Source organism: Lottia gigantea (assembly GCF_000327385.1).
Source record: "Lottia gigantea unplaced genomic scaffold LOTGIsca_140, whole genome shotgun sequence".
Classification (NCBI taxonomy): Eukaryota; Metazoa; Mollusca; class Gastropoda; family Lottiidae; genus Lottia; species Lottia gigantea.
The window spans coordinates 393474-408794 of NW_008707618.1; the positions used below are offsets into that span (position 1 = coordinate 393474).

The 15321-nt window shown below is 37.1% G+C and overlaps 1 protein-coding gene across 1 annotated transcript; it reads right to left on the reverse strand.

Moving 5' to 3' along the window:
• Nucleotides 1-6419: 6419 nt before the first annotated feature.
• LOTGIDRAFT_207716 (hypothetical protein) lies at nt 6420-14986 on the reverse strand. Its single transcript, XM_009049885.1, has 9 exons — nt 14900-14986; nt 12180-12319; nt 11567-11659; nt 10663-10801; nt 10008-10048; nt 9593-9662; nt 8826-8862; nt 7031-7094; nt 6420-6742 (listed from the first exon to the last, which is right to left on the reverse strand). The coding sequence occupies exons 1-9, from the start codon at nt 14934-14936 to the stop codon at nt 6569-6571; spliced, it is 795 nt and encodes a 264-aa protein (XP_009048133.1). The 5' UTR covers nt 14937-14986; the 3' UTR covers nt 6420-6568.
• Between the last annotated feature and the right edge of the window lie 335 nt (nt 14987-15321).

Consider the following 15321-nt stretch of genomic DNA (forward strand, 5'->3'; position numbering starts at 1 on the left):
GTATTTGGGTTATTGATATTGATTTTAAAACATTTTGTGGAATTATTCAGCATAAATAACTGGGATATATGTATATGTAATTGAATTCAAACTAATAAAATTTCTTCAATATAAGAAAATTCGTACTTTAGAAACTAAAGAATGTTTTATTATTTCTGACAGCTGCCAGTGGGCGTATGTTACCTTGCATCGCAAGCTATCTTATGAATAATAGAAATAAGAATTTCAATTGTAATGTTAATACTGTCTTTATACCAGACTATTTCACTTCATCAACAACCCCACCATAATACAACCCTAGATAAACTACCTTCAAATACCCTTCAAACTATCCCCACTACATCTTCATCTTTTTACATTGAGATATTTTTATAATTGAATGTAGGGGTGATTTAACCCATTCCCCGACAAAATTCTCCTAATATATCATTAATTATAATATACGTAAATGAAAATCAGAACGTTCACGCCTCTTTAAAGGAACCCAATCAAATCAATGTTCACATTAACTTTTTGATTCCCGATGATTGTTCATAATTCGATAAACTGTCACACCTGAACATTTAGGGTCGTGTTCTATTAATCCTTATACTTTGTTATCATTAGTAAGCTAATCCACAATACTTCCTTGGGTAATTCCCAGTTCGTATCTGGAGATAATTGAAACATTTTTGTACAAAGGCCATTGTTATATTTGAGATCTGTCAATTAATTCTTACTGTAACAAAAAATACGAAACAATTGTGACCTATTAGCTAACATACGAAGCTATCATGTCCATCAAAGTAGCATACCAAACAATTGTTTTAGCTGCCAAACCAGATAAAATTTAAAATAAAACATCGTGTCCAAAAAGCTAGCAAATGGAACTATGTGTCCCACTACATGTAGCTAACACTCAAAACTATCGTGGCCAACTATCTAGAACACAAAACTATCGTGAAAAAGTAGCTAGCATACAAAACTATCGTGAAAAACCAGCTAGCATACACAACTATCGTGTCCAACCAGCTAGCATACGAATTGTTCGTGACCAACTAGCTAGCATACAAAAGGATCGTGTTCAACCATCTAGCATACGAAACTGTCGTGACCTAATAGCTAGCATACAACACTATCATGTCCAACTGCCTATCATTCGATACTGTCTTGACCAAGCTAGCATACAAAACTATCGCGTCAAACTAGTTAGCATACAAAACTATCATGTCCAAATGCCTATCATAAGATACCGTCTTGACTAAGCTAGCATACAAAATTATCGCGTCAAACTAGTTAGCATACAAAACTGTCATGGTCATCTAGGACATTTAGACACTCATATGAAAATATTTTAATTTGATGTCATCATATTCTAAGAAATAAAGAAAATATATATAAAAATTCTGGACTATTGACCTTTAAGTTATGCGACATCTCGTTTGAATAAGAAACCATTGTGCCATTAATGTAACTGTTCTATTGAATAAAATTGAATTAATCGTTGAATTTCACAATGTACTGAGCGAGTACGTAACTGATTGTACACAAAATACAAATAAAGTTTATTATATAGAACTACATAAACAACTCAGGTGACAGCTTAGGTTTTTCAAATTAAAGGTATGTGTTTTGATTTACAACCCAAATATTCGACTTCATAACTTAAAAATCCGACACGCTTTGGGGGTTGGTTTAACGTCGTAAGAACTGGCGCGTGGAAGAAAACTTGTTTACACATAGGTTAAGTATTGTTTGCGCCAGGTTTGCGCAGTGTTCACCCAAGAAGTAGACTTGTAGGACGCACATGGCACGCACCTCGAAAATGCTTCACACACTCCTAATACTAGAATATAATCATTGTCCAGTGTGTTTCATTGCTAGATGGCTGGGCACTTTATCTTGTTTTTTTTTTTTCTGTTGAGTTGTACCTTTTCGTGTCGAGTCGAATCTTGTGTATAAGATCACACTTGACCTCGCCATCAACAAAATTAATGATTTCGCTGTAAGCCTCGCTTTAAAAGTTTCCAAGACGAGATTTTTGCAAAGCCAAACCATTAAAGGTATACTACTACCTCTTCAGGCTTCCATCCACATACGCGATTTACGTCACCTCTTCAAACCGCATAAAACGCTTAGGAGTACGCCTGGATATGAGACAGCGTAATACGTTGTAGTATGTCCACACGACAGGGGACATTTGCTAGAGAGGAAGACATTTTACATAGTGAAAGAATGGCCCATGCCCAAGGAAAATTTTGTGACCCTTGCTCGGCTCCAACCTGCGGACGAATCAGGCAGTGACATGAAAGTTAAAGTACTTTATATTTACAATAAAGGGCGTAAACCTGCAAAAATCACTTTTGATGAACATCACCAATTCGGAGGTTAAAGGCGTTTTACGATAAGGAATTGAAAAACTATTTAGGGCGTGAAAACGCTCATAAAAACTATGAGGACACAAGTCTTTAGGATGACCAAAAAATTGACCAAAAGCGTTTTTCAACAATTATTTAATTTAATGGATATATCATTTTATAGAGAGATTCTATTCTTTAATCATGGCACCTGATAAGTCTTCCTTTTACTGGTGACATATTCTCTTCTTCAACTTTCAGACTTTAAATTTCATGTCGATTCTAAGGGGTAGAGTTCCTTTAAACAGACAATACTAAAAGTCATATAAAGGTCAGAGTTTCAGACTATACTATTGATGTCAATTTTGTCATCATAAATTATTATATTTTTACAGTGTTAACCTCTTCAAATAAAAGGATTATTATTGTATTGGACTGGCATTGCACACACAAGTACACAAATCACAATGTTAATAACACTGCTTGTGATAATCGGTAAGCTTATATTATTATTTCGTTATATTCTATGAATCTATAGGGGGAGCGGATAGGGGGGACATAATTGTGATAGAGAAAAGGGGAGAGAGGCGCAAGGAAAATGTAAAATGATAAGAAAGTGGGGGAGGGACACTGGTTACACTTGACAGGGAGAGAGAATATTACCTCGGTCAGCCGCGTGTGTCCAGATTTCAACAGACAAAAACAAAATCGCCTTGAGTGAGGTTATTTTTTGACTTATCTACCTTGTTAATTCTATCGGCTTGTCTCGATCCAGAGACCAAGACAATCCGTAGGGTGGTAGTTAAGGATTAACATTGAAGGAAAACTTTTATGAATATTTAGGGAATCGGATGTTGGATTTCAAGCCTGAAAAGGAATAGAATGTCTGAAAAATTGAGCGAGAAAAAACATACATTATCTCGGATGTCAAGGTAACCTCTCAAAAGACGACAAATTGTTGAAAAACGAAAATTTTGACAGGTTGACATGATGAGTGCGGTGAAATAAAAATTGGCTGCTGAAGGACAAACACCTGTAGGCTACTTACTGTCGAGTGTCATATTAAGTTCATGACGCAATAAAAATGACAGTTTAATGTGGTCAGAATGAGTTTGTCATCTTGTTGCCTTCTAGTCTCATTGTTGGTTAATCTTGTATCCCAGGGTTCAACAATTTATGTGTTTTCGCTATTATTGTTTTTTATACGCCCACATTATAACGTGGTAGTATATTGTCGTCTCCTCCTGTCCGCCGTCCGCCTGTCCGTCTATCAGTCCGTCGTTTTTATCTGTTTTTAATGAAATTTGCTGTGATCATTTATATTCATGAGATCTTGGTCAAGTATTTTGAAGATTTTTCGATGAACGGTTTTTGAGTTATTGCCCTTGACTACAGAAAACACCTCAAAATTTGTTTGTGAACAGAATAGAGACTACAGTTTGTATCTGATTTTAATGAAATCTGGTGTGATCATCAGATTACTATGAGATCTTTGACGATTTTTCAATGAATGGAATGGAGTTATTGCCCTTGACTTAGTAAAAATGCATCAAAATTTGTTGGCAGTTTATGTCAAAATGTTATGAAATTTTGTGTGTTTGATTCAATCAACAATATCTTGTACAAATTAGTATTCGGTGTGATTTGACACCGCCTTTGATATACTGAAAATTTATCAGAAAAGTGCTAGGCAACCACTAACTTGTCACCATTTATGTCAGCAGAGGTTGTTATCTTTGTATTGTGACATAATAGATTCGGATTTTCAACCTGGTCTCCCTCTGTAAGTATACAAATCGGAGGGAGACACGGAAAAAGCGTCTTATAGTTGTTCGGATGGGAAACCGAGGCCATGTGTGCTACAGACTGTGCAAGTAAAAGATCCCTCGACAGGCTATACCACTTGCCGAATCAGGTGTAAAGAAGCGTACTGCGTAAAACTCACAAATTTCATTTATTTCTAGCCTGTATGGTACACGTTTCTGTACAGTTTCAGTGGACGTCGGCAGCAAATGGTATACCCAACACTGCAGTCACAGCGACCACGAACGTTTACTATTGCGAAGTTGACGATGGCGGAAAGGTAATCTGAACTAATTTTATTCATACAACTGGCGCTGCAGGCAGGTTCCAATCCCCAACCACTTACTTAAGCAGGAGATTTATTTATGGAAGGTTGCGATTTAATCAAGTACCGAAAAGTTGAGTGGGTTTCTTTTTTGGGGGTTTGTCAACTTGATCCTCTCACTGTCCACATGGCTGACACTGGTATTTTTTTTATTTCATGTCCATTTTGTTCAACTTTCAGAGAACTGGTACTACATTGAACAATGTGTGTGAATATGTCAAAGATAATGCAGCCAAATCGTCGACAACTTTCACCGTTTTGGATAACCCAAACCAAACGGAAGTAATGTGGCTATATGCTGGAACGCCACCTAACGCCGCAGTAAAGTGCAACGAGGGGAACAACTGTTACGTTGGGCAAAGCGTGTATGCCGACGGTATATGTGAAGACTATCCAGGAAAAATCATTGGAAATAGCGTGATTATGGTCAGAAAAGGTACGGTTCGTCCTTCCTGTCCATTGAAAGTCTACCTCATTCCAAAATAAATGATTGTACAGCCAGACAAACATCATATACGAGCAAAAATAATTTGCACATTCCTGGATCCTAAAACAATAAACAGCTTTAAAACATAAACTTATTTTTGCACCCATACACATACGAAACTACGTTTTACAACTGTAAAACCAGGACAAAGTTGTTAAGGCGACACTCACATGCTTCTATTAGGATCTTAAACCAAATTCTTTCTTTATATGCATCATGTTCAGGTTGAATTAAAGTGGTGTCGCATCGCAGTTTGCGATTCAAAATGGCCTCTTATGCGATCAAAGGTTTCCTACGATTGGCCAAAATAAAAATTGATCACGACGTTCTGCGAATGAAGTATTTATTAAGGTTTACTACAATTTAATTAAATTACAACCTTTTTTTTAAGAAATACGAATCAAAATGTAACTTCATTAGCCAAAATTAAAATTTTGTCTGATAAATTACTAATCAATTTTTTTAATCTGAATTGTGGCAAATTACGTATTTATCCACTCAAATCAATTCTTGATTAAAATGAAGGACTACTGTTTCTGTCAAATTGTTTTCTTGCGCTTTCTTTGCATTGATTTTGGGATCCGAGGGAGCATGAGTTATTTTCTTCGACATCCGACGCTTGATATAAGCAGACCGACATCTAATCAATAACTTGTAATCAGTTGAAGATCTAGATATCGACCAAAAAGCTATGAAACAATATGTGATCAGATTCCCCGATTGATCTGATCCCCGGTTGTTTGGATTACCCGATTGATCAGATCCCCGCTTGTTTGGATTACCCGATTGATCAGATTCTCCAATTGTTTAGATTTTCCGATTGTTTAGATTCCCCGATGGTTTAGATTCTCCGATTGATCATATTCCCCGATAGTTTGGATTCCTCGATTGATCAGATTCTACGATGGTTTAGATACTCCCGATTTTTTTAGATTCCCCGATGGCTTAGATTCTGCGATTGATCAGATTCCCCGATTGTCTAGATTCTCCGATTGATCAGATTTCCCGATTATTTAGATTCTCCGATTGATTAGATTCCCCGATTATTTATATTCTCCGATTGATCAGATTCCCCGATTATTTAGTTTCTCCGATTGATTAGATTCCCCGATTATTAATATTCTCCGATTGATTAGATTCCCCGATTATTTATATTCTCCGATTGATTAGATTCCCCGATTATTTATATTCTCCGATTGATTAGATTCCCCAATTATTAATATTCTCCGATTGATTAGATTCCCCGATTATTAATATTCTCCGATTGATTAGATTCCCTCATTATTTCAATTCCCAATGGATCAGATTCCCCAATTGATCAGATTCTCCTACAACAATATACATCTACGTGAAAATGAGACAAAATGGACTTATGTGTCCTACGTTCCTGTTGTAGTTTGGGCTAACGAAGCCGGGCATCTTCTCGCACTGTTCAATGAGGAAAATTATTAACAAATTAAAACGACTGTAGATTACAATGATTTTATTTTCCTATGTTCATTTGAGGTATAGCGATATTACGTCCAACGCATACCAAAAAACTATCACAGGTGATATGGGCTGTGCATCGTAATGTTGTGTACAATGGGGTAAATTGCCTACAATTGAACAATTGATTTATTTACCTATGTTCATTTTAGGAATAGCGATATTACGTCCACCGTCCACTAATATATTTTCACCAGTGATATATTCAGACTCGTCTGAAGCCAGAAACTTGACGCATTTGGCAATATCCAGAGGTTCACCGGCTCGACCTAGGCAGGTTAGGTGGGCTTGAGCTTTTGTGTACTGCAAAAGAAATAGAGATACAGGCACGGGTCGTCGTGGTTGTCCTGTCGTTTCTTCTGCTCGCTTAGGATTAAAAATTCAAACGGGCACCATTGATTCAGCATCATTCGACATTTTGGTCGCAAGGGAGAATAAATTCAAAATGGCTACGTGTATACAAAATCATTTTCGCGCCAGAATTAGACTTTACATTATATATGAATACATTTCTGCTATTCACATTACAAAGCAAAATATGATTCTCAGGGGATACTACATAAGATGGATTATGACAGATTTACCACTTACCTCTTCCAGCTGCTCTCTGGGCATTCCTGCTCGTATCTGTAACTCACTCTTCGTGAAACCGGGGCTAAAAATATATAATATGTGCCAATTACTCATATTAAATGGAAATAGTCGTTTTAAAATCTTGGTTTAGCAACCGAGAAGACCCACATTAGATAACCCATATCAAGTTTCAGTTTTAGAATCCTAAAACTAGTTTGTCTGTAATTAATGAAAACAATTCATGGAGATATTGCAAATACCAATGATGAATAACAAGCTGTATCAATAGTTATTGATGGTCCACGTAAATCAAACGTACAATTCACTCGTTATGAAACGATGCTGTCATTTGGTTCAGTTACTGTTTAGTTGTCAAAGTCCAGCACACATATTTCTATTAGGATAATTTCAGAATCTGGTCTTTCACAATCAGGATTTCTTCCAAACGCCTTATGGCCTGCTGTCCGTAGTCATTGTTAATTCGAGTGTATATATTCTGGACGTCCAAAGAAACAAGAAGAGCACTTTATCTTTTATCTTTTGAACAAAGTCATTTGTGTCTTTTGAATAAGCAGGATGTTTTGAAGAAGCAAGGGGAAAAAAGAAATGGTCAATGTACACTGGTACTCTGTAAGATTGACTAGTACAGTCGGAGACGATAAGGCGACCTTTAGGAATTTTAAATGGTTCAAATCATTCTGTTTCTGTATTTTTGTGGATGTTTGGTAGAGTATATATATATATATGACGTTGTCTTGGTTCTATATCAGGTTTCAAGTAAATATATTGTGTCTGTTTCAGAAAGTCTTTGTTCACAAATTTTTGTAATATTTTTGTTATTTTAATAGCAGTTTCCTGATAGATAGGGTTTTGAAGTATAGAGTTATGATCTGTATTCCCTAATTAGGATTCTACTTCCTTAATATAATTCTACCTTCTTGATTACAATTGAAAATTGGAAATTTTATCATTCATCGCCTTAAATCCGTCTAATATTTCGGGATCTATCACCAAATCTGTTGGTGTCATTTAGTTTCAAGTTTCGTTCAAATCGTTGCTTCAAATAATGGGGTACGTGAAACCAACTTTCTGGAGGGGACAAATTTAAGGCCTTTATCCAAAAGGCTTTCCTCGGCGTCAGTCAATTTCGAGTACTTAGATTCACCACCGTGTGTCCTAATTGCATGAGAGGACCCCCGCTCCTAGTTTAAAGGCTCGGTTTGAATGTGATTAATCCAGTGTTGTATGATTTCAACAGCTGTCTTGAGTTCCCAGTAAATCATTCACTGTCTTAATATTAAATGGTGCTGGTGGGATAATGATGATATTAGAAGGAGATTGTTTGGAGTTCACTGAAAGTCTAGATATTTTTGAAGTCTTTTAAAAATTTTTGCTGGAAAGCAAAGCTGGTGGGAATATAGGTAAATCTTTGCATCTGCTGTTGAAAAGGGTCCTAGTCTCTTCATCAATTTCAATGCCTCATGAGAAATAAATTCGCTAAGAGATGTAACTATTTCTGAATATTTTTGTTTACGATGATATTGCTATTGATTTAAAACGATGTTGTGGCTCAGTATGAAAAACTAACAGTAAATTGTGACTACAAATCTTTATGGAGTTGGTATATTTCTATAAACGAAATAATTAAATCGTTCAAATGAAATATTGTTTCGCTAAAAAGACATTTTATTCATTTTTAAAATTGAAGGGCCGAAGGGGTTCAAATTCACTTTTATACAATTTGAAATGGCAACGAACTTACGATGTCTAGTAGAGTAATTGGTTAATATTTAGTAAAATATTTCAGTCTTACCTAACTGTGTTCACTCTGACTCTGTGAGGTCCTAGCTCTGAAAATGAAAAGAATGAGATGAAAAGAATGAGATGAAAAGAATGAGATAAAACGGGGTTTAACGTCCTACGTTTTTTCAACTGATTTGTCACATAGTGAAATTTCCAAGACACATAGTTTGTATACAATTTATGCTATACGTCTATAAATACTTTGCAAGGTCGAATAGCATTTGTGTTTTTGTTAGAAAAAATTAGAGATGGCTTGAAGAATCAGCAAATCAAAACTGTGCCTGTAAAATCGTCTCGTTAAGATAAGGTTTTTTAAATGTAAATAAATCAGGCGCGGTACTTTTTCATACATGTGTTCTGTCTGGTGGTAAAGAAAATATTATTTAACATGGTCTTATTAACCCGTATAAACTAAGCCCGTTACACTTAGTTTTGTGGGCTAGGAAATGAGATTTGTGCCATTTATATTATTTATTTTATCTGACCAATCAGATCGCGGTTAAGGTAGAACAGAAATGAAAAAGGGAGAAGGTCATGTAAACAAAACACAATGCGGTTTTGATTTTCTTCAATTCTTTACCGAGAATCTTAATCGATTCTTTATCGTCCATATTAATCAAAACATTTCGTTTTGTTAACCATCGCGAACAAAGCGTCTATAACGAGTGAAATGGTTGGCTGAGATTTCCTAGAAAGATTTCAGGATCAATGTTGATTATGTAATTTCTCTTACTTGTATGACGAATGGGGGTGTGGAAGGGCACAATGATTTCTTACCTATGGCGAGAACTCGAGTAAAATGGTCTATAGCGGCTTTACTCATACAATAAGCCGAGGCTTGTGGAATCTGCAAAATACAAAAAACCTTAGGAAATGCCCCTGCTATTTCGTCATCGAGTCGGAGTACGTTAATTGATTTTTAAAAAGATTGTGTCAGAATGTCTATCTGAAAAGCCTACTTGCTTGATCAAGGGGCTTGGGCTATAGAGACTCTTGGTACCCTTGGAAGAGCAAGTGTTTTTGCTGTTTCAACTCTTAATAACTCTTAAACTGTAGATCGCAAACCTGGGAGAGACAAATTGGCCGCCTATACTCCGACTCGCGCCGCCACAAAATTAAAGTGGGACGATTCTTGATATTTTGATGCTGCACATACTCCTTCTTTAATATATGACAAAAAAAATATACCAACCCCTCTTTGTGATAAGGCACTGGATATGTTGATTATGGTCCCTATAATTGGAACAAAGAAATATGTAATAGAGGCACAAAAAATGAAATGAATGGAGTTTTACGTCCTACTCTTCGTTGTTCTATCTTGGTCTGATAAAGACGGGCAACGCCATGCAGTATGCCATAAGTGAACGTTTACCAGGACAACGGCATTAGCTTTCCTTTTCGATTTCAATTCAAACTGTAGAGGGATCTTTAACGTACACAGAATGTAGCACATAGGGTATCGGTTTATTTTCCCATCCGATTACTAGGTAAACACGTTTTTAATGTCAGCCCAGTCGACCTGCATCAATGACATGGGGAAACCGGGTTGAAATATCTGCAGGTATTTTGCTGGGATTGAACCCGGAACCTTCAGGTTAGCGCACAGGCGTAATAAGATATATGGGCCAGAAGGGGATTCAGATCTACGTGGATGAGTGGTTCTTTTCTTGTGAATACATATGCGTAAACGAGAAATGAAATGACTAGAGTTAAACGTCGTACTTTTCTGCATCTTATGTACTAATGAAGTTGGACAACGTCATATTGTGTTCAATGCGGAACACCCTTACACCCCATCTTCCCTCGCTTAACATGTCGTTTACTGATGAAACAAAAAAATTCCAAACCTTTAGTTTTAATGAGATGAGGAATAGCAAGTCTAGACAAAATGAAAGGAGCTCGAAGATTGACCGACATGATTTCATCAAAAATGGGTGTTTCGGTCTGCTGGGTTGTCTTGTAGTTGGATATTCCGGCATTGTTTACCTTAAAATAGATATTGATCTACGGATACTTCATCAAGGATGTACATATTGGCCAATCAAATTCATAAGAGATAAAAAGATCGTTTGTTTCGAGCCAACTGGAATTCGTATCTGGGATTACATCATTCCCGGTTTTGCAAAAAACGTAGCGTTCAGATCGTGTTTCGGCCCGTTCCCGTAACTCGTGTATTCGCTTCTCCCAGTTTCAGACATTAATTTTCACCCAACCCACTGCGCCAGAAGAGACCCAGAGACAGGGCGAGTTTATGACGCCCAGAGTCCGGATCTGATCTATTTGGACTGGAAAGCCATTCGCACTATAAAAGAGATTTTTGGCTTGCAAGATCAAGGGCAACATGGTGAGGACTCATAGCACCTTTTATAATCTGTACACAAAGACTCGGTTTGGTGTTAACAACACTTTATCACATCATTTCATGTGAAATTCATTATCGTCTCAACTCTATCAAACCATATCTGCAGTCATTCGGCTCCGATGCATTCACTTTAGCATCAAAATGTTCCTTTGTTCAATAGCGAAATAAACCAAGAATCTGAAACAACATATTTACGCAACAATGGTAACAGCTAATAAACCTTTCACATGAGGAAGTAGAGGGGCAAATCATTTTCCAAGTCCCCCCCCCCCCCCCCCCCCTCCCTGGACCTTCTCCTCCCCCCACTGGCGCCGCCACTGGGTATATCAATCAGAAGTGGACAAGTGGCGTCAGGTGTCCAGAAGACAACAATTATATTAAGAACATACCAGCACATCTAGTTGATTGAAATGTTTGGTTGTTTCATATATCAGTCTTTTCAAATCATTTTCATTGTGGATGTCGGCAGGTACCGTGAATATCTGAAATCAGAATCATTTCTCCTGTTCAAAAAGTACAATCACAATTTGGTATCACGAACTGTGTCTAATACCTTGACATCATAATGCATATTTCTTGTATCACGAAAGTTTTTCAATGCACCAATTTCATTTGATTCCTCAAGCAAATACAATCAATCAGAGCCCTTTACAGAAAGATTCTGACAATATAGTTATCTGTGAGGGCCCCGATTTGTTGTATGTGGAAGCGCGCAATCCAATCAAATTGCTTCATTTACAAACTCTTGTGATACAGGAAAGTGTTCATTGATGTCAAGGTATTAGATACAGTTCATAATAGCTTGACATTGTAAGAATTCCTCATATGCAGTGGACATTCCTTTAATTGGACAAGTCATTTGATTGGTTAATGATCTAATAATTACACTCGTAATGCAGGACAGTGTAAACAGAAAGAAGTCGCCAATATAAAAAAGAATTAAAAAAAAATCTATATCTATGTCATGCACAAAAGTTCTTACACAGAAAACAATAAAGTTACCTGATTGGCTGGTAGACCAGTTGCTTGGCATTTTCCTGCAATTTTCTTCAGATTATCAGAATCTCTGCCAGTGAGAACAAGTCGAGGTTTATATGTCGACAAATGGACTGCTATACCTGCACCGATTCCAGCACTGCTTCCTTAAATAGGTTTTTTTAAAAATTTATTTTAAATTCCTAGAGGATGTTTAAACCAGAGCCGTATATAGAGAGAGTCTGGCCAACTACGTCACAAGGCGCCATCTTGTTACCCTCTCTTAGCTACAAGGCGGCCGACGTTATCCCTCGTAAACGCTCTAGAATTTACAGTTTTTAACCGATTTTGATAAAATTTGGTATGTCTATACAAAAACACAAAAAGAAGACAAATTTTGAATTTTAGCACTTTCCAAATATTAACCACCGAAATATTAAACCTGTAATCTTCCATATTAAAATAGCTAGGGCCTAGCTGTATATTCTACAGCTATATGGAACAATAGGCTAATCACTAGTTATAGTTTATGCAACATATTTATAAGTAATATAATGTATAATATAGTTCATATTGTTTTTGATCAATAGGCCCGTGTGCCTGACGACTGTCAAAACGGTGCATAAACTATAACCGATGATTTTTGTTACATAAAGCTTTAGAATATAGTGAAGTTAGTATAAAGGACTGAACTCCATCTTTGTCGAAGAAATTTAGTCATCATGAAAATGGCTCAAAGCAAGATTTACACCATAAATCGTTATCAACAGAAACAGGCCCGTAACCAGACCAATGTGCCAAGGGGGGCGAATGCATTTGCACGGAGGCTGAAATAGCTGATAGAGACTGATTTCAGCTTCGATTGAGAACTTGTTTGAATTTTGCAGTGGAGGAGGGGGAAAATAATTCAAGAAAGCGCCGCCCCACCCCACTCCCCACCCCTGTCTCTTTTACTTGTGGACCTGAAACAGAAAAAGGCTCATTATTCAGTTTCAATCAGCACAATTTATTTTATGTCATGAAGGCATGAAAGTTATATCACACCACTCAATAATCATCATTTCAGCTTTGAAACCATTTTGCTTCAGCTGTCGGCTGTTGTCCTGGCGATCTGTTTCTCTTTGACTATCGTCGAAGTGATTCTGGAAGAGAAACCAAAATTTACACAAGTGACTGGCCCAAAAGACTTAGTGTTCACATTATAGTCTAAACCCACAGTCTACATTGCCCTTCCATATTTTTCTGCGAATGTCAATAATGAAATAACATAAACAATGGTGGCGTTTCATTTGATCTCTAAAGGGGGTGGGGTAATACTGATAGGCATTTAGGAAATCAATGATATTGATAGGGAGAAGGGTGGTGGTGGGGGGGTTTTGGGTTGAAAATCAGGACCAGCACAATTATTAGGATTAGGAGCCATGGCCCCTTGCCTCACCGTACAAGCACCAATATGGTGCACACCTTTAAATTATACTGTTTGTTTTGGTGATTGGAAGTAAATAATACTAAATACTAAAAAAGTAAATAGTCTTAGAATTTCACATTTATAGAAAAACATAAATCGATCGATTATGTGTAGGCCTATCAGTATCAGAAATGTTGTTGACACTGACAGTGTCTCATGGTGCATGCTCCTCGTCTAGTCCTAGGTTTAGATAGCCAGTGCGTGGAAAGAAACCCTCTCACAAAGTTTTCATATCTATTATATCCAGTTTTTAGACCTGAACATAACACAATTTGCAAAACCCCTGAAATCATCGAATGTACTTACATCGCATAGAAAAGAGTTGTCGTGGGAAGTCCAGTCGGATCGTTTGACCTTTACTTCCCATTCTCTGCGTCTCCTTTTATCCTTAAGGAACCTGTGCATCACTATACCTTCTCCAGATTTGACAGAGCATTTCTATGCCACACATCGAAGCATTCTGTTGCCAGACAAGACCAGGAATTAGGCTTAAACAACGTAAAGAATACCCAGGCTCCTACGCCTAAACGTCGCGGGAAGGGTAACAATATGGCGGCCTTCAATCACGTGACCGCTCTGCGCCAATCATGGTTCAGCGCGGCGAGATCACAAGTTGGCCAGACTCTCTCTATATACGGCTCTGGTTTAAACTAATAGGGTTAAGTGTTGTCTGATAATTATGCAGAATACTGTCCCTTTAACTTTTTAAGATGAAGTCAATGAATCTCTCATCTTAACCGTTAATACAATAATCATGAATCACTGCTGTTTGTATAATAATGTTTAGTTTAGAATACAATTCATATTTAATGAAGCCTTCTTAATAAATGTTCACTCAATAACATACCAATTTCAACCGTTCAAACGGAACGTCTTGGATATCCGATCTAAAAGAGACATTACAAGGTACTTCGTACCACGCTCAGTCCTGTTTGCAGGTCTTTTCATGGGGGAAGTGTATCATCCCTACAAAATTGTACATTTTTTACTGGCATACTTTCACACGATGCAATCATGCTAACTTCATACGAACACCTTTTTGGTTTGGTTTTACAATGCCTGACTGTGGGTTGATTACGTTTGCTAGGCTACTTCTCGTTTAACCTGTGCCGTATTTAATCTCGTAGTACAATATACGTTCAATTCATTCAGTAACATGAACTATGACTCGACAAAACAGTGTAGGCCAGCCAAGCTAAAATTTTGTGATGGCAACCTTCTATGCAGTCCATCATGACATGAGTCAAACAAAACAAAAAAAGCTTAAGACAATTCTTACCAGTGATCAAAATGACTTTATTTGCAAGTGAAGCCATGTTTCCCTTCTTCGTCGTTCCGCCTCTCAAAACTTGAGTTTATTTTGATACTAGCTATTTCTATTTTTAAACTACGGAGCCCAGTATGTACCAATGACATTCTCAGTTAACACTTTTATTACTTGCAAATGAATTTTATTGTGCGTTTCAGCACTATAATTAACTAAAGTAGATCGATGACATGATGTAGTGAGCAATGCCAAAAATTATAGAAATTTTAACAATTGCCAACACCCGCAAAACGTCAAGATATTACGACTATCTGGCCGAGGTTTGTTCGGTCGCTGCTCGAAAATATGATGTAGAGATTATAAAATTTACGGACTCGCCCCGCCTCTCCCTTACGGAAATCCCCCCCCCCCCCCCGCCCCCTTAGTACTTTATC